General features: G+C 47.7%; 1 protein-coding gene across 1 annotated transcript in view; it reads right to left on the minus strand.

Annotated features, from left to right (window-relative positions):
* Nucleotides 1–518: 518 nt before the first annotated feature.
* The window catches only part of UBAP2 (ubiquitin associated protein 2), a gene marked incomplete at its 5' end in the record, with an annotated part of 23922 nt that continues 5812 nt past the window's right edge, over nt 519–18628 (minus strand). The window contains 7 exons of the mRNA XM_015812475.1: nt 519–705; nt 1901–2092; nt 4951–5018; nt 5806–5913; nt 6816–6915; nt 9587–9798; nt 10804–10882. Coding sequence (XP_015667961.1) covers nt 610–705; nt 1901–2092; nt 4951–5018; nt 5806–5913; nt 6816–6915; nt 9587–9798; nt 10804–10882 — 855 coding nt within the window. The remainder of the gene's footprint in view (nt 706–1900; nt 2093–4950; nt 5019–5805; nt 5914–6815; nt 6916–9586; nt 9799–10803; nt 10883–18628) is intronic.

The raw sequence follows: 18628 nt of genomic DNA on the forward strand, positions 1-18628 counted from the left end.
TTCGGCCTTCCGTCTGGCAGGCAGGAATGGGGCCAAACGAACCGGGGCCCTTCGGAAAAAGCCAAAATTATTATTATTATTTAAAAAACAACAACAAGGAACAGGAAAGAACTCCATCCTTCTTGAGTCTCTGACTGCTTGCCTGAGCGAAGTATTATTTTTTTAAAGTCAGAAAAGGCTTCCAGGGTCCGAGATAGATATGCGTGTATGTATATGTTTTAAAAAGTGGCACACTCCTGTCCTTTGGACAATCACTAAAATCCTCCAAACTATACAAAAAGAGAGAGAGAAGCTGCCAGAGGGCCTGAGAGGGGGAGCTGAATCTGCTTAGTACCCCCCCTGTCAGGGAGAAAATAAAAAGAGTCATCGGAAACATGCAGGAACCCCCGTTAGGCTCTACTACATTTACAAATACATACATAAATATTTTACATAAAACAGCAAATCAGGAAGCGTCACAAAGAAGGGGAGTGGCTGCCAATTCTTCCCACGGGGTGTCTGAGCGGAGCTCTCCCAGGGCGCATCTTCCCTCCAGTCCACGGTCTCCGGTGGAGGGTGGGAGCCTGAGTTAACCCAGACTGTCTCCCTTCCTTTCCTCTGCGCCAGAGCTTAGTTCGTCCAGTATGGAGACGTCCCATAGGTGTTTTTTGTAGCCTGAGACTTCTGCTGCAGGACGGTTGGCTGGTTGCGCTGGACAGATCCGCCCTTCAGAGAAACAGAGGGAAAGGTTTTATGTATTATTTATATAAGGGAGCACTCATCTCCTCTGGGCGGTTTATAAATCAAATATTCAAAAAAAAAAAAACAACTTCCAGTGTTGGAGCATTCACCGCTTCTGGAGGCAGGTTGTTCCACTGGTTAATTGTTCTAACTGTCAGGAAGTTTCTCCTTAGTTCTAGGTTGCTTCTCTCCTTGATTAGTTTCCATCCGTTGCTTCTTGTTCTGCCTTCAGGCGCTTTGGAAAATAGCTTGACTCCCTCTTCTTTGGGGCAGCCCCTGAGATACTGGAACGCTGCTATCGTGTCCCCCCTTGTCCTTCTTTTCGTTAGACTAAAGTAGACATACCCAATTCCAGCAACCATTCCTTATATGTTTTAGCCTCCAGTCCCCTGATCATCTTTGTTGCTCTTCTCTGCACTCTTTCTAGAGTCAACATTTTTTTTACATCGTGGTGACCAAAACTGGATGCAGGATTCCAAGTGTGGTCTTACCAAGGCAATGGATGGAAACTAACCAAGGAGAGAAGCAACCTGGAACTAAGGAGAAACTTCCTGACAGTGAGAACAATTAACCAGTGGAACAATCTGCCTCCAGAAGCGGTGAATGCTCCAACACTGGAAGTTTTTAAGAAGAGACTGGACAGCCCTTTGTCTGAAATGGTATAAGGTTTCCTGCCTGAGCAGGGGGTTGGACTAGATGACCTCCAAGGTCCCTTCCAACTTTATTATTATTATTATTAAGTGTATTGCAGTAGTACAAAGCCAGAACTGCCAATCACCGTGCCAACTCTTCCCTCCCTTAGCTGTTCTCTCATCGCCCATTCCATGTAGCCAATCAGGTTCAGGCAAGTTGTTTCCATAAGGGTCAGTCCAAGCTGGTATGCAGCCCCTTCCTTCTTCCAGCTGGGTGACCTTGAGGCAGCATCTCGAGGAGATACAGAACTTACTTTCGCTTCCCCGAGCACTCCCCCCTTCATCCCCCTTCCCCACAGTTCAGGGCAGTCTGTCCCACAGAGCAGCGAAAACACAAGCAAGCTAGAGGTGGCAGCAGACATCGGTCTCAAATCCTTTAATTCGATCCCTTTATCTTCCTGTGTTGAAATCACCCCTTTGACCAGAAAGAAAACCAGGGTTAGAAAACTCTCCGACCACAGGCAACCAAGAGGGATCCAGCCACTCACCTGCCCGTCCTGTTGAAGATGATGGTGCAGCACCTGGGAATGTGGTTGTTGGTGCGCAGGCAAGATATGGAGGAAGGGCGCCGGAGCGTAGCCAGGAGCGGCCCCCGGGTTCAGAGGCCCCGTGGAACCCAGGGCGGAGGGCAGGTTGAACGGGGGCGGGGTCCCAGCGTGGAATCCCTGCTTGTCAAAAATCTGGAAGAAGAAGAAGGAACTGGAGTGAAAATTGAATCGTGCGCCCTTTCAAAAGCCAGAGGTTCGTGCAACTGGGATGGAGTCGAGGTAGTCTTCTGTCCATCTGAAGGCCAGACAGGGGATGAAGAGCGGGACAATTTTTCTCCCAAGGAAACCCACCCAAGAAGGTCCCTGATGCCGGCTTTGTTCTCAGTTTGGGCTGGGTGGAAAAAAGCCCAACTAGGATGTTGGTTACAGTTTTACCTGATTGACTGATTTCAAGGCTTTGTGGTCCCTGCCGCTTGCTGGGTATTTATATGAATATTTAGACATATATTTATATTGATACGTAAGTTGAGCTAGTCCTCAACTTATAACTGTTCGTTTAGTGACCTTGGAAGATGTAACTGCACTGAAAAAAGCGACTTATGGCCGTTTTACACCTTTATGACAGTTGCAGCCTTCCCGGGATCACGTGATCAGAATTCAGAGGCTTGGCAACTGGCCCAGATTTATGACGGTTGCTGTGTCCCGGGGTCACGTGATCCCCTTTGATCATCTCCTGGCAAGCAAAGTCAATGGGGGAGCCAGATTGAGTTACGTATTTAATAACTGCCGATTCCACTTAACAACTGTGGTAAAGGTTATAAAACGAAGCAAAACTTGGCGGTGTCGCTTAGCAACAGACGTTTTGAGCTCAATTACAGTTGTAAGTCGAGGACTTACAACTGTAAGTCCTCGACTTATAGTTGTAAGTCGAGGACTTACAACTATAACAGATGTTATAGAAGCAGTGGAGTATTAATTCCTGCAGGCTGAAGAGAAGGGCTACTCATGGCCCCATCGGAGCCCGGTTCTGAGGGGGAGGGGGAGGAGGAGGAAGAGGAGGAGGGAGGAGGAGGAGGAGTTGGAACTGGGACCATCCAACACTGTTGGCCCGTCTCCCTTGCCCTGTTTGGAGAGGCTGGGGGCTGAGGACGATGCTGACCCAGGCCCCTCAGGCATTGGGGGAAGTGGTCCACCGGATGGAGAGCTGCTACCCTCGCTGACATGGGGGAGGATCAGCTGCAGGCAGGCAGTGGTGCTGAGAGGCAGCAGATCCCCCCCCCTGTGATGAGGAGCAGCTGCCTCCCCCACGTGATCTGAGGGCACGGAGAGTGGAGGCAAGTTCAAAGAAGGTCTGCAAGGCTGCTGGAGAGGAGGCCATCCAGCCCCTCCTCACAAGGAAGACCTGGCGTGGGTTGACTTAAGGAGAAGAGCGGGGAGTTTGTCTCTGTCAGGAGCAATTGTTTCCTTGCAATAGTGGTGAATATCTGTAGCTCGGATGGGTCTTGCGAAAGAACAAAGTGGAACAACGACTGATGACCTTCTTTTACCGGTCCACTATAGAAAGCGTCCTCTCATACTGTATTATGGCAGGGCTTTTCAACCTTTTCACCCATTGTACCACTTTTAGGATATGGCAACATCCGAGTACCACCAGTCGCCTAGCAAGGTGTCAAAAACTTGATGACCAAAAAAAGGAAAAAAGTGATGAAGTACAGGTAGTCCTCGACTTACAACAGTTCGCTTAGTGACTGTTCGGTTACAATGGCACTGAAAAAAGTGCCCCCCAAGCCACAGCCGAGCAAGACACCTGCCTGCCCACCCGGCGGTGCTCTTCCTCCTGTCCGAGGTTTTCATTGTTGTGAGCATTTCTGTTGAGGATTGGCAGTGGAGGTGGGGTGAGGGGGGTGTTTGGTTTTTATTCCCCCCCCATCTGCTGGGTGGTTGCAGCAGGTTTTGGTCACTTCACATGACCCTGGGACACTGTGACCGTCATAAATATGAATCGGTTGCCAAGCATCTGAATGTAAATCACAAGACCCTGGAGATGTTGCAACATTCCAGCTGATCGGCGCTTCTTCTGGGCTCAGCAGAAGCGCCAGGATCAGTGCTGCTTTCCAGCTGATTGGTACTTCTTCAGTTCTCAGCAGAAGCACCAGGATCAGCGCCGAGCTCCAGCTGGAGCCTGGTGCTGATCCTGGCACTTCCACTGAGCCCTGACAGCCCCGAAGAAGCACCGATCAGCTGGAAAGCGGCACTGATCCTGGCGCTTCCGCTGAGCCCTGACAGCCCTGCAGCTCCAGCCGTCTCTCGCTCAGGCTTGTGCGGTACTGCCACCAGTTCAGCTCATTCTCCTCCCCCGCTACCACTTTTCTAGGATGGTCGCGTACCTCCTGCCAGGTGCCAATGCACCACAGGTGGTACCCGTACCACTGGTTGAAAAGCCCTGGTTTAGGGGATGTCAGTGTCATTGCTTTGGCTTACACTCCCCCGGCCTTGGAAAAACTCAGCCTTGACTTGGGTTTCTGCCCGTGCCTTGCGCCTTGCCCTGTGGATTGTCTTGGCCTCATAGACTTGCCCTCTGCACCTTGAACCCAGACCTTGCCCCATGAGCTTGCACCTTGTCTTTGGACTCTGCCTTGGCAAATTGGTCTGTTGCCTACTAGCTTTAGTTTGTGGGACTGTGGGTGGCTGCCTTCAGGGTAGTGTGGGGTGGAGCCTTATCGGGTGTTGTAGGGCTGTTTGTGGTGGAATTTAACAAGCAATAAAAGATTCTACATTTCCAGGGCAGGGCAGGACAGATCACCACCTGGTTCTTGGCTTACAAACCCTTTCAGAGAGTGAGATGAGATGTTAAAATGCCACCAGGACAGGGTGTGGTCCAAAACATGAAGATGGTGACTGCAAGGGTGCAAATAAAATGCAGGTGGAGCTTCAGTCATGTGGCTCTGTAGCTGCCATCTTGGATGTTTTGGACCACAGTCTCCTTGGGACCACCCCTGAGGCTGAAGCCGAACACGAAATCAATCCGGACCCAAAGGTTCTGAACTCACCTGACCTTTGTTGTAGACAGAGCCACTAATGTCAGGCACACCTGTGTTACTTGAGGTCACAGAAACACCTGGGGACAAAGTGTGAGAGACAGAGAGTTGTGTCAGCTACACAAACGGCCAATGGGCAAGAACACTTCCTGTGTGGAAATGTAAACATAACATAGGCACGTACTATCACATTTGGTGGACATGTGGCAAGGCTAAGGCCTATTGGAGAAAGATACATATGTGGTTAGAAAAAATATTGGGTGAACAAGTGGAATTTAAACCTGAACTTTTTTTTTACTAGGTATTATGCCTGAAAAGACTAATAAGCAGAAATTATATTTAATCTTACACCTCACCACAGCAGCGAGAATAATTTTCGCACAATGCTGGAAGAATGAAGGATTGCCATCATGAGAAGAAATAATCAGGAAAACATTGGAATGTGCAGAGATGGACAGATTAACTATGAGGTTGAAAGATAAAGAAGATACAGACTATTATCAAACTTGGGACTTATTTTATTGTTGGCGAGAGGAAAGAATGAAGGATTAGGAATTGAACATGTATTAGCATAGCTAATTCCAGACAACCTGTTGATTGGAAAAATTAACATTATGTTAAAAACCCAATAAAATCTTTATTAAAAAAAAAAGAACACTTCCTATGACTGCACAACTTCAAAGACTCCATAGTCCTCTTCCCTCTCCATGCAAAACCCTGTTCCTTCTAGCACTGATGAGGTTACCTAGTTGGGTCATAAAACGTCTGCAAGAAAACCGCCAAGCTCGGAGAGCGCCATGGACCCCACAGTCCAATCCTGAGCTAGGAATCTTCTCCTCTGTTAGAAAAAGAGCGGCCCCCAATTACCTTTCCCTGCTCCACTGCCAGATGACTTGTTTTGTGCTTGGGAGGCGGCAGCATAGGGCCCTTTGCTGTAGTCTCCAGCCGCCGTCCCCTGGCTGAGGTCATCGTAACCTGAGGGGAGGAAGGAGAGAGACTATTTTCATGGCCACTGTCCCAATCGCAATTACGCACCAAGCAGAGCAGCCAGGAAGGGTGGGAGTGTCCAAAATTAGCATTCCTTGGGTATAAATGATCATAGCTATTATTATTATTATTATTATCTTTATACCCATCTCGAAAACTAAGCATGGAAGAAAGTAAACGAATGCCAACTAACTGAAAAAAAAATCACAAAAAGGGCCTAAGCAAATCTAGGTAGTTCGACACTAAAGGCACGCGTGGGGATCTCAAATGAGTATTTGCACTAAAGAGAGTAAATAAGCTGGACCCTAGTTTTGTACCGTCAATTGCAAGGTCACCTGAGTGGTGGCAAAGGGGTGTGGAGCCTTCTTGGCTACAGGATGTTTCCTGCCCTGGGTCCCTCCCCTGTGGAAGACGGGCGCAGGCTGCTGGGGACGAGTCTGTGTCGTCTCCCTCTCAAACCGAAGCGCAAATGGTTCCTGTAATCTGCGGGAGTGTGAACGGATTTCCAGAAACCACTGTCTTCCACAGTGAAGGGAGCCAGGGCAGAAAACATCCTGCAGCCAACCAACAAGGCTCCAAGCCCATTTGCACCGCGCAGGTGTCCTTGAGGAGACAGGTAAAACCTCCAAATGGCCTCAACGCCTCTCTAAAAGAGCACAAATGACCAGCTGTCTGCAAGGAGTGTCAATCCTTCCATTCCCCACCATCCAAGTCAGAGCTGAAGAAGCTTCTTGGATGAGAAACGAAATGTTTTCAAAGAAAAACAAGAAAGTCCAGTTGTCTCCTGAAAAAAGCATCTTTGGGTTTGCAACGGTCTTTCAGCCCTGCCCAAATAGGGAGACATGCCCCCCGTCCCCGGGGTGCCTGCCACCGCCTGGCAGAGTCCTCACCTGCTCCATAACCATGCTGGCCGTAGCTGCCGGCCTGCTGGAAGGGCGTGGAGGCGGCGTTCAAGGCCACGCTGTGCTGCTTGGCCGAGGCTGGAGGGACCTGAGGAAGGTAAAGAGAGAAAGGTCAGCACTTGAGATATGTGTACAGAGATTCTCCTGGTTGCCCCAAAGGTGCTTTTTTCCCCAAAAGGCAACTGGACTTGCTTAACGTGATGACCCAGGGCCCCGAACGGAGGCAAAGCAATTAGCTGGTCAGAGCAATTGTCTCTGTAAGCACTGCCAACGGTCACCCAACAGCCCCCCACATATGCTGGCACAAGTTCAATAAAACAGTCAACGAAGTTAAACAGTTCTTTAAAGTAAAACAGATACAAAGTATGATCTTTTCCACGCCCAGCTTGCCTGTAACTTGCAAACTGCAAAACTGAGGACAGCAAGGAGAACTCAGCAGGAAACAAACTTGATCCAAAATACAAAGAGTCCAGGTACAAGAGTTCACATCACAAGAGTTCACGTTTCTTCCCGGCAAATGCCCCACCCCACAGCGTCTCCTTAAATCCTACTCCCCAGGTGTGCTTTGTGGCGTGACACCGAGCAAGTGAGCCTGCCTCCATTGTTCCCTCCTCCTCTCTGCTCTCCTTGCTCTGGGATCTGGTGGGGAGGGGCCTTGTTCCTCGCCTGAGCTCTGCCTTCCCTGTTCCAAACTTGAAGGGCCCTGGCCTGCTTCAGCCTGTTCCTCCCCACAGTCCTCCGAAGCCACAGACACCCCCTCCTGGGCCTCAACAGGGAACTCCATGTCCTCCTCAGAGTCAGGCTCGGACGGAGGCATGACACTTGGGTTTTCTTTTCCCTTTGAAAACGTTTCCGTTTCTCATCCAAGAAGCTTCTCCAGTTCTTCAAAGCAAGTGAAGAAGTATGAAGAAACTTCTTGGATGAGAAGCATTAATATCTGCAAGGAAAAAAACCCCAAGAAAGTCCAGCACCTTTGGATCAGCATTTGAAGGACACAATCGTGTGTATCTATCTGCCTATGTGTGTGTGTGTCACTGGGAGCTCCTCTCGCAAGATACACAGCTAAGAAGCTAATGATGGGAGACACCACAAAAACGGCCCGTCGAGTACAAGCAGTCCTCGACTGACAATACAATTCAGCTCAACATTTCCGTTGCTAAACAAGACCGTTGCCGAGTCGCTTTTGCCCCATTTTACGACCTTCCTTGCCACAGTTGTTAAGTGAACCACTGTGGTTATTAAGTTAATGAAATGTTAAGTGACATTTATCTCAGGGTTGAATGTCAAGTCTTTGGGGCTGTCTGGGCTTGCAGGCATTTCGTGACACAACTAGGTAATATCATCAGTGCTAAGAGTGGCGTGGCTCCCTTGTTTGGTAATAAAATGTCTGCAAGAAAAACAACCAAGCTTAGACAACCCCGAGAACCCCACAGTCACCCCATCCTCCCCTTCTCTTCCACTCTGCAAACCCACTCCCGTCTAGCTCTGATGATGTTCTCCAGTTGGGTCATGAAACATCTGCAAGAAAAACAACCAAGCTCAGAGAATACCAAGAACCCCACAGTCCCCCTCCTCTTCTTTTCCTCCTCCTCCTCCCTGCAAACCCCGCTCCCTTCTAGCACTGATGATGTTCCCTAGCTGGGTAATGAAACACCTGCAAGAAAACAATCAAATTCAGAAAGCACCTGTTCTATCCCAGCCTACAATATGGCTGTCCTTGTTAAAGGCACAAGGACCAAACCCCTGTTGAGAAAATAGGCTGGAGACTCAAAACAAAACAAACCCCTTTTAATGTGGATAACAAACCTGCCAAATAGTCCAGAAACAAAAGCAGCAAAGCTCAATCCAAATGGAGGAAATTGTCCACGCAAAACACAATGCAAAACAGAAAAGTAGTCACCGGCAATACTAACAGAACATGATCCCATGAAGTACTTTGCAACGGTTGCCTTCAGCAACCAGCACCACCCACACCTTCCCTTTTTATAAAGCAGTCCCAAGGCGTTGCCTCTCAGTGCCTTCTCCTCCTCCCCTGGAGTTGTCGTATTGACTGCTGCTGATCTGCTCTCGCTAATTGCCGGCGTCTACGAGCATCAATCATCATGTCCATCAGGTGTGAGTCCTCCAAGTCTGACTCATTCTCCCCACACAGCTGAGCTTCATCCGTAATACGACTGGAGGGTCCAGGCTCTTCATCAGACCGTGAGTCTTGTAATTCATCAGAGCCTCCCTCTGACCCTGATGGCCCTTCAAATGCCTCCTCCACCTCCTCCTCAGATTCCCCAGACTCAGCTGTTGGGAACACAGGCTGGCACGGAATCACGACAGCACCCAGGACCCTACAGCCTCCTCCTCCTCCCTGCAAACCCACTCCCTTCTGATGATGTTCTCCATGAACATCATGGAACATCTGCAAGAAAAACAACCAAGCTCAGAGAATACCAAGAACCACGCAGTCCTTTTCCTCCTCCTCCCTGCAAACCCCACTCCCTTCTAGCACTGAAGATGTTCCCTAGCTGGGTAATGAAACATCTGCAAGAAAACAATCAAATTCAGAAAGCACCCAGGAACCTACAGCCCCCTCCTCCTCCTCTCTGCAAACCCACTCCCTTCTAACTCTGATGATGTTCCCTAGTGCTGTGATGAAACATCTGCAAGGAAACAACCAAGCTCAGAGCACACCAAAGACCCCTCAGATGCAACCTTTGTGGGAGAATCCCAGCCGATGCCCAACAACAGTTGGGAACCTGAAGACTTACAAACATGGTGGGGCCATACTGGAAAGCACTGGGAACTCCTGGCATCCCGGCGTAATATGGCAAGCCGGTGTAGCTGTACCCAGGTGGCAACGTGTTGAGGAAGGGCTGTTGAGCCGTGTGGTGGGCTTGCGTCTGGTTCTGCTGAGCCTGGGCAAGGGTGGTTACGGGCGCGGGTGAAGCTGAATCTCCACGGCCAAATTTTGTGATATCACCTAGACGGGAAGAAGGAAGAAACACAAAAGTGGGTCAGGATGTTAAGACTATGGCGATTCCTCTTTGGAATGATTGAACAGGTTGATTTGTGAGACACAATCTTGTTTAAACGGACTATTAAACTCTACTGTTTTCATTACTGGACCCACCAGGTGCCTTCTGGTGGCTGGTTGGTCCTACCTGTGGGACTGTCCAAAGAAACTTGTCCCCATCTATCTCAGTTGCCCAATGTTGGTTCCTGCCTACCCTTCTGAGGCTCTATACCAGGGGTGTGCAATTTTAAGACTTGTGGACTTCAACTCCCAGAAATCCTCAGCCCGCCATGCTGTTTCAAGTCTTCCACCAGTACACCAAACCGCTTTTTCACAGTTCTGTGCTTTGTGTTATCGATCACATCTGTAAGCATTTAGAACAGGGGTCTCCAAACTTAGCAACTTTTAAGACCTATAGCCTTTAGTTCCCAGAATTCCCCAGCCAACCATGCTGGGAGTTGAAGTCCACAAGTCCACAAGTTCACGAAGGTTGGACACCCCTGCTCTGCACTCTGGAAGGTTCAACAGAAAGTGTGTGTAGAACAAAACCACAAGAGAAGTTAAGATAGTCCAGATGATGGAAAACCTTGTGTTTTCTAGAAATCTGCTGGTCAAGGTGCATGGATTACATGTGAGATGTAATGTAAAAGGAGATACACGCCATTCATTCCGAGTGAGTGAAGAGAATACGAAATAGCATCCCAATTTGTTCCTAATTCACACCCTGATCTGGACATCCTTCCACTTTTACAGTAACAGTCTCGGTGAGGATGAGGTTTCTCTCCAGGGGAGCAAGAGCCCTGGAGATGACATCAATATGACCCTGAAGTTTTTGGTCTTCTTGGGGTTGATGGAAAAGGCACAGGAAGGAATGGGCTTCCACCATGGTAGCCAGCGCAATGCAACAGTCAAGCAACAGACAGCCTGACATGGACACCGGAGATCCGCAGCCACACCTGTACATTGCCTCACCTGAGTAAGGGTTGTTAGCAAGGGCTCCGTCTCTGCTGGTCAGGTTCGCAGGAGCAGGGAATGTGATTCCATAGTAATCCTACAAACAGGAAAAGCAACAGAATAATGTACAGGTAGTCCTCAACTTATGACTACAACGGAGTCCAAAGTTTCTGTTGTTAAGCAAGGCAACAGCAACAGCACTTATGTACTGCTTTACAGTCCTCTCTGAGCGGTTTACAGAGTCAGCCTCTTGTCCCCAACAATCTGGGTCCTCATTTTACCGACCTCGGAAGGATGGGAGGCTGAGTCAACCTTGAGCCCCGTCAAGATCGAACTCCTGGCAGTCAGAAGAATTAGCCTACAATACTGCATTCTAACCACTGCATGGTTTTCCCAGTTGCAATGTATGGCTGTGAAAGTTGGACCATAAGAAAGGCTGAGCGACAAAGAATTGAGGCCTTTGAACTATTGTGCTGGAGAAGACTCCTGAGAGCCCCCTGGACTGCAAGGTGTTCAAACCAGTCAGTCCTAGAAGAGATCAACCCCGACTGCTCTTTAGAAGGCCAGATCCTGAAGTTGAAACTCAAATACTTTGGCCACCTAATGAGAAGGAAGGACTCACTGGAGAAGAGCCTAATGCTGGGGAAGATGGAGGGCAAGAGAAGAAGGGGACGACAGAGAATGAGGTGGCTGGAAGGAGTCACTGAAGCAGTAGGCGTGAACTTAAATGGACTCCAAAAGATGGTAGAGGACAGGAAGGCCTGGAGGAACGTTGTCCATGGGGTCGCGATGGGTCGGACACGACTTCGCAATTAACAACAACAAATTTATTTATCTGTCTGCCTGCCTACCTACCTACCTGGCTACCTTATCTATCGATTTATTTATCTGTCTGTCTGTCTGTCTGTCTGTCTGTCTGTCTGTCTGTCTGTCTATCTCAATAACACTTATATACCACTTCATAGGGTCTTTTACAGCCCTCTCTAAGCAGTTTACAGAGTCAGCCTAGAGTCCCCAACAATCTGGGTCCACATTTTACCAACTTCGGAGGCATGGAAGTCGGAGTCAACCTTGAGCCAGTCAGGGTCAAACTCTTAAGTGAATTATGTTAATTTTATGACCTTTTTGCCCAGCAGTTAAGCAAATCACTCCAATTGTTAAATGAATTGTGTGGTCATTAAGCAAACCTGGCTTCCCCCATTGCTTTTATTTGTCAGAAGCAGTCATAAGCCAGTTGCCAAGTGCCCGAATTCTGTTGATGTGACCATGGGGATGCTGCAACGGTCGTCAGTCACATTTTTCAGTACTGTCATAACTTTGAACGGTCACTAAGGAGAATGGTTGTAAGTTGAGCATTATTTCTAAAACCAGATTACAGCCTAGACCAGGGGCAGGCAACCTTGGCTCTTTTATGACTCGTGGACTTCAACTCCCAGAATTCCTGAGCCAGCATGGCTCAGCTTGGAACCTCTCCCTTTCCCCTCAGCATGGCTGGCTCAGGAATTCTGGGAGTTGAAGTCCACGAGTCATAAAAGAGCCAAGGTTGCCTACCTCTGGCCTAGACTACAGGTAGTCTTTGACTTACGACCGGTCACTTAGCAACTGTTCAAAGTTCTGACGGACTTAAACGCAAGAAGCGTCAAGGCAAATTTAAGGAAGATTTTTTTGCTGTGAATCAACTTATCCTAAACAGCAAAAATTTAAAATCACTATATTTATCTTGTTAAAATCTATATTGATTTCTTTTTAAAAAGAAAAGATTTACAATGGATTGTGGGTTCACTCAGGTGAGGCTGGAATATGAGAAAACCAAGCCCATTTTTTTAAGCTGGAGCCTCCTGCAGCTCCAGAAGCTCTTATAGCAAAGAAATAGGAAGAATAACAGAATAACAGAGTTGGAAGGGACCTTGGAGGTCTTCTAGTCTAACCCCCTGCTTGAGCAGGAGCTCCTAAAACATTCCAGACAAAGGGTTGCCCAATCTTTTCTTAAAAACCTCCACTATTGGAGCACCCACAGCTTCTGGAGGGAAGTTTCAATTTGGGTCTCTAATCATCTTCCACCTGTTACTTCTGGTCCAGAACAGAATACAGAATTACAGAGTTGGAAGGGACCTTGGAGATCTTCTAGTCTAACCCCCTGCTCGAGCAGGAGACCCTATACCATTCCAGACAAATGGGTGTCCAATCTCTTCTAGAGGACCTCCAGTATTGGAGCACCCACAACTTCTGGAGCCAAGCTGTTCCACTGATTGATTGATTGTCAGGAAATTTCTCCTTAGTTGTTAAGTTGGTTCTAGGACTTCTAAGTTGATTGGATCAAAAATGAAGAATATCACAGTGTGCCATTAAATAAATATTTATAGACAACAATGACACCAAGGCTGACCAAGCTGAGGTGATCTTCGAGGGGAAATTGCTAGGGGTTCCCCATTTTTTTTATGAGGTGGGAGAATATTTTGGGTTATTTTAAATATTTTATGGAACAGTCTTCACTAGAGGTGGACCTTGATCACCCATGATTGTACCGAACTGACTGAAACTTGAACTGTTTCATGGGGCCTTTGAGAATTCAACGCCTTTAAAGTTTTGCAGTATAAGCAGTCCTCGACTTACAACATTATCATTTAGTGACCGAAGTGACAATGGCACTGAAAAAAGTGACTTATGACCAGTTTTCACGCTTACGACCATTTCAGCAGCTCCGTGGGCATGTGATCAAAATTCAGATGCTTGGGAGAACTGACTCTTATTTATGACGGTTGCAGGGTCCTGTGTTACGTGATCCCCTTTTGTGACCTTCTGACAAGCAAAGTCAATGGGGAGGCCCGATTCACTTTACAACCATGTTACTAATTTAACACCTGCAGTGATTCACTTAACAACTGTGGGCAGAAAGGTCATACAATGGGGCGAAAGTCACTTAACAAATGTGAATTTGGGCTCAATTGTAATCGTTAAGTCGAGGATTGCCGGTATATTTATATTGTTTATTATTACCGATTTTCTTAAGTATAGACTACGTCAGGGGTAGGCAACCTTGGCTCTTTTATGACTCGTGGACTTCAACTCCCAGAATTCCTGAGTCAGCATAGCTGAAGTCCATGAGTCATAAAAGAGCCGAGGTTGCCTACCCCTGGTCAATGTTATATGAAAAACATCTGGAGTCCAGCCAGTTTTGAGTGGGGGCAACCTAAAGAATGGGCTCAAATTACAGCTTTGGATGTAGGAAGCAGTTTAGGTCAGGACTAAGCTGTAATATTTCAGAGAATCACGATTGTGTTTGTGTTCCAGGGTATATTTCAAATTCTTCCTTGGCATGCCAACTTCTTCTCCTGCTTTGTTTTCACGTTCTTCGAAAGAGTGCCCGAGTAAGAATCAGGCATGAATTTGCACAAATCTTCCCTACATCACATTCAGTTGTTACTGTATGAAAACCTCTGAAGGAGATTGAGTCACTACTTCCTTGTCCATATTTGGAAGAGTCTTTTTTTTTTTTCCCTACCGCTTTCAGTTTCGGGTCTGTTTTGTTTTCAGTCTCTGAGCTTGACTCTTAATTCCAAGGTTGGAATTTCCAAAAAAGAAAAAAGAAAAAAAAAAGGCTCCAGGACTAAGCAGATAGAAATGCCCAGGATTTAACGCTGCCAAGTACTTAATAAACAATGACTCGCTTGGCAGCGTTCACAATTAATTTTAAAAAGGAAGCATTGAACCGAGGGGGGAATAAAAGGAAGCGTATTGGAAATGAATCAAGGAAGTCCAGTGTTAACAGAATAACAGAGTTAAAAGGGACCTTGGAGGTCTTCTAATCCAACTCCCTGCTCAGATAGGAAACCCTATACCAGGGGTAGACAACCTTGGCTCTTTTATGGCTCATGGACTTCAACTCCCAGAATCCCTGAGTCAGCATGGCTCAGCATGGAAACCTCTCCATTTCTCCTCAGCATAGCTGGCTCAGGAATTCTGGGAGTTGAAGTCCACAAGTCATAAAAGAGCCAAGGTTGCCTACCCCTGGCCTAGGAGGCTCGCCGCTTTGAACAGGAGGACTTAGGACAGGAGGACTTAGCACAAGGGTAGGCAACCTTGGCTCTTTTATGACTCGTGGACTTCAACTCCCAGAATTCCTGAGCCAGCCATGCTGAGGGGAAAGGGAGAGGGTTCCAAGCTGAGCCATGCTGGCTCAGGAATTCTGGGAGTTGAAGTCCACGAGTCCTAAAAGAGCCTACCCCTGGTCTAAGAGGCTTACCGCTTAGAACAGGAGGACTTAGGACAGGGGTAGGCAACCTTGGCTCTTTTATGACTCGTGGACTTCAACTCCCAGAATTCCTGAGCCAGCCTGGCTCAGCATGGAAACCTCTCCATTTCTCCTCAGCACGGCTGGCTCAGGAATTCTGGGAGTTGAAGTCCACGAGTCATAAAAGAGCCAAGGTTGCCTACCCCTGCCCTATACTCATGCCATATGTTAATACTTCTATGTGATATTAGTTATCGTAAGAGGTCAAAACTTTTACTGAAAGTAAATGATCAATCTATAAAGTCAAGCTCCAGATTAGGCAATTTTGCTTGTTTTTTCCCTCTGGTGGTATTTATTATTTGCTTGGTTGCACGATCAGCCAGCTGTTTATAGACTGGAACTGGCACTTGAGTCCTTTCCAAGGATATGGGATAGACAGGAGTTGTTTGGTGCTGTTCAAAGTATCTTCAATTTTCCTGTTTTAGCCATTGCCAAGGCTTCTTGTTATCTGCTCGGCTTAATTTCTTTCTTTCTTTCTTTTTTTAACAATTTTATTGAGGTCTGGAAAAGGTCTCTTGTGCCAGAGCAAGTGGGAGGGGGGGATTAATTGCATTGGAGCAAGATGGTTCCTCAATTAAAAGACGCTTGCTCATCACCCTGCCAACAAAAGTATGGATAGTCAAGGCCATGGTTTTCCCATGAATGAATGAATGAATTAATTAATTAATGAGCCAGACTCATTAATTAATCAATAACTTCAGTGATTCGCTTAACAACTGTGACAAAAAAGCTCATAAAATGGGGCACAATTCTTTGCTTAGCCACGGAAGTCAAGAACTGCCTCAACGTGTGCTTCTGCTGTTTGCAAGACTTGAGTGCTGCACTTGCAGGCAATGAAACATCCAGTCTAGGATAGCTATTGGGGGTATTTGGGGTGGAAGGAGGGGGGTAGGAAATATCATTTTCTGAGCTGGAAGAGAGAAAATGAGGCTTGAACTCAGCTACTAGCATCTAAGCCAGTGGTTCTCAACCTTTTTAATGCCGCGACCCCAACCGGTCATAAGTCGAGGACTAAACCGGTCGTAAGTCGAGGACTTTCCCTGCCCGGGAGCGCCGCGCATGCGTGGTTCCGCCCCCTGAGCTGGCCGAGGCGTAGCTGGCAAGCGGCAGAGATGGAGCAGGCCGACCACCAGCTGGCCCAGCCCAAGGGAGGTAAGGCACCCGCCGGAAAAGGGGAAAAAATGGCGGGGGGACAAAAAAAATGGCGGACAGCCTTGCTTGGTGACCCCTGTGAAATGGTCGATCGACCCCAAATGGGGTCCCGATTCACAGGTTGAGAACCACTGATCTAAGCCAAACATGTCAAACTCGCCACGTCACGTGACGTCGTGCGACGTATCGGGACTGTTTCGCTATTGCCGGCAATGGGGTGGGCGCCGTGGCTTCCCTGTGACACGGCCGGCCGGCGGGCCGGCAGTTTGACACCCCTGATCTAAGCCCTACCAACCCCACCAAAAGTTACACCAGAGGTGAAAACTCCATGAAAGTAGAAACTGAAAACTGAAACTGAAATCAGGGGAATTCGGAAGAGAAATGATAAAAAGCAACATGGGCTACAAAATCCATAAAGAGCTGGTCGCTTCAGTGCTGTTGGGCCACAGAGGGGGACCATCACAGAACCCAGAGCTGTGAGCGCTTCGGATCCTTCCTTCCATGTCAGCCAAAACGACTACGGTGCCCATGGGGCTGCTCTGCCTGGTGCTCCTGCTGTCTCTTCCAGCCTCAGGATTAAACTGCAACCTCCTGAAACTGCAACAGCAAAGATTTAACCGGCAGAGCGTGGAGCTGCTGGAAGGAATGGAGGGGAAGCTTCCCCCGGAGTGTCTACGGAAGATGCCGGCGTTCAGCTTTCCGATAAAAATCCTCGAAATACGACAGCCACAGGCTGCCACCAAAGCCGTCCTGGAGATACTTCATGGCTTCTTGCTACTCGTCAGGGACGACCATCTGTGGGTTGCATGGAAGGCCACGTTGCGAAAAAGGTAAGTCAGGTTTTTTTCTCTTCTCCACGTGTGCATCTCCGTACAGGTAAGTCCTTGACTTACGACAGTGACTTACTTCACAACTGTGGCCAGAAAGGTCGTCAAATGGGGCAAAACTCATTTAACAAATGTTTCACTCAGCTACATAAATGTTGGGCTCAATTGTGATTGTAAGTCGAGAACTACCTGTAGTATAGTGGGATCCAGGTAGTGAGACAAAAGTCTCAAACTCTACTGTTTTGTCCCAAAGGTGCTTTTTTTAAAAGGCAACTGGGCATTTTTAATAAATAATTTATCAATAATAAGAAAGGCTGAGCGCCAAAGAATGGAGGCCTTTGAACTCTGGTGCTGGAGAAGATTCCTGCGAGTCCCCTGGACTGCAAGGCCATCAAACCGGACAGTCCTAGAGGAGATCAATCCCGACTGCTCTTCAGAAGGCCAGATCCTGAAGTTGAAACTCAAGGACTTTGGCCACCTAATGAGAAGGAAGGACTCACTGGAGAAGAGCCTGATGCTGGGAAAGATGGAGGGCAAGAGAAGAAGGGGACGACAGAGAATGAGGTGGCTGGATGGAGTCACTGAAGCAGTAGGTCTGAGCTTCAATGGACTCCAGAAGATGATAGAGGACAGGAAGGCCTGGGGTCCATGGGGTCGTGATGTCCATGGGGTCGCGATGGGTCGGACACGACTTCGTAACTAACAACAACAATTAATAATTATCATTAATAAATAAAAAAATAGATAAGGAAAGTTGTAGCCATCCAAAAGCACCGGAAACGATTCTGATTTAATGTATTGTTAAATTCTGTCCTGCTTTTCTCCAGGAGCTCAAGGCAGTAGACGGAAGACTTAAGTTTTCCCATTTTTCTCCCACCCCTCCCAACAACATCCCTGTAAGGTAGCCCCCCACAAAGGTGCTTTTCCAAAAGGCAACTGGACTTCCCTGGATTTTTTTTTTTTCTTCTTCGAAAACATTTCGCTTCTCATCCGAAAAGCTTCTTCAGTTCAGCACTCAGAGAACCGAAGAAGCTTCTTGGATGAGAAGCGGTAACGTTTTCGAAGAAATCCCAAAGGTGCTTTTTCCAAAAGGAACTGGACATTGTTTTTCCTTGAAGACGTTTCGTTTCTTACCCAAGAAGCTTCTTCAGTTCTGGCTTCCGTTCTGGAGCTTCTTCAGTTGAGTCGGCCCTGAAGAAGCTTCTCGGATGAGGAACGAAACGTCTTCAAGGGAAAACGAAGTCCGGTTGCTTTTTGAAAAAAAAGCACCTTTGGGACAACTGTGATCTGGAGCAGGGGTAGTCAACCTTGGCTCTTTTATGACTCGGGGACTTCAATTCCCAGAATTCCTGAGCAAGCTTAGCTGGCTCAGGAATTCTGGGAGTTGAAGTCCACGAGTCATAAAAGAGCCAAGGTTGACTATCCCTGATCTGGAGGATTGAGAATCTCCAGATACATTCTATCACAACCCATATCTATCATAATTTATACTTCCCTGTCTCTCTTTCTCTCGCTTCCCGATTCCATTCTCTCCTTTCCTTGGGTTCTGCCATACTCCTAGAGGGGAGGGGGG

This window comes from Protobothrops mucrosquamatus, unplaced genomic scaffold (assembly GCF_001527695.2).
Source record: "Protobothrops mucrosquamatus isolate PMUCROS unplaced genomic scaffold, P.Mucros_1.0 scaffold_61, whole genome shotgun sequence".
NCBI lineage: Eukaryota > Metazoa > Chordata > Lepidosauria > Squamata > Viperidae > Protobothrops > Protobothrops mucrosquamatus.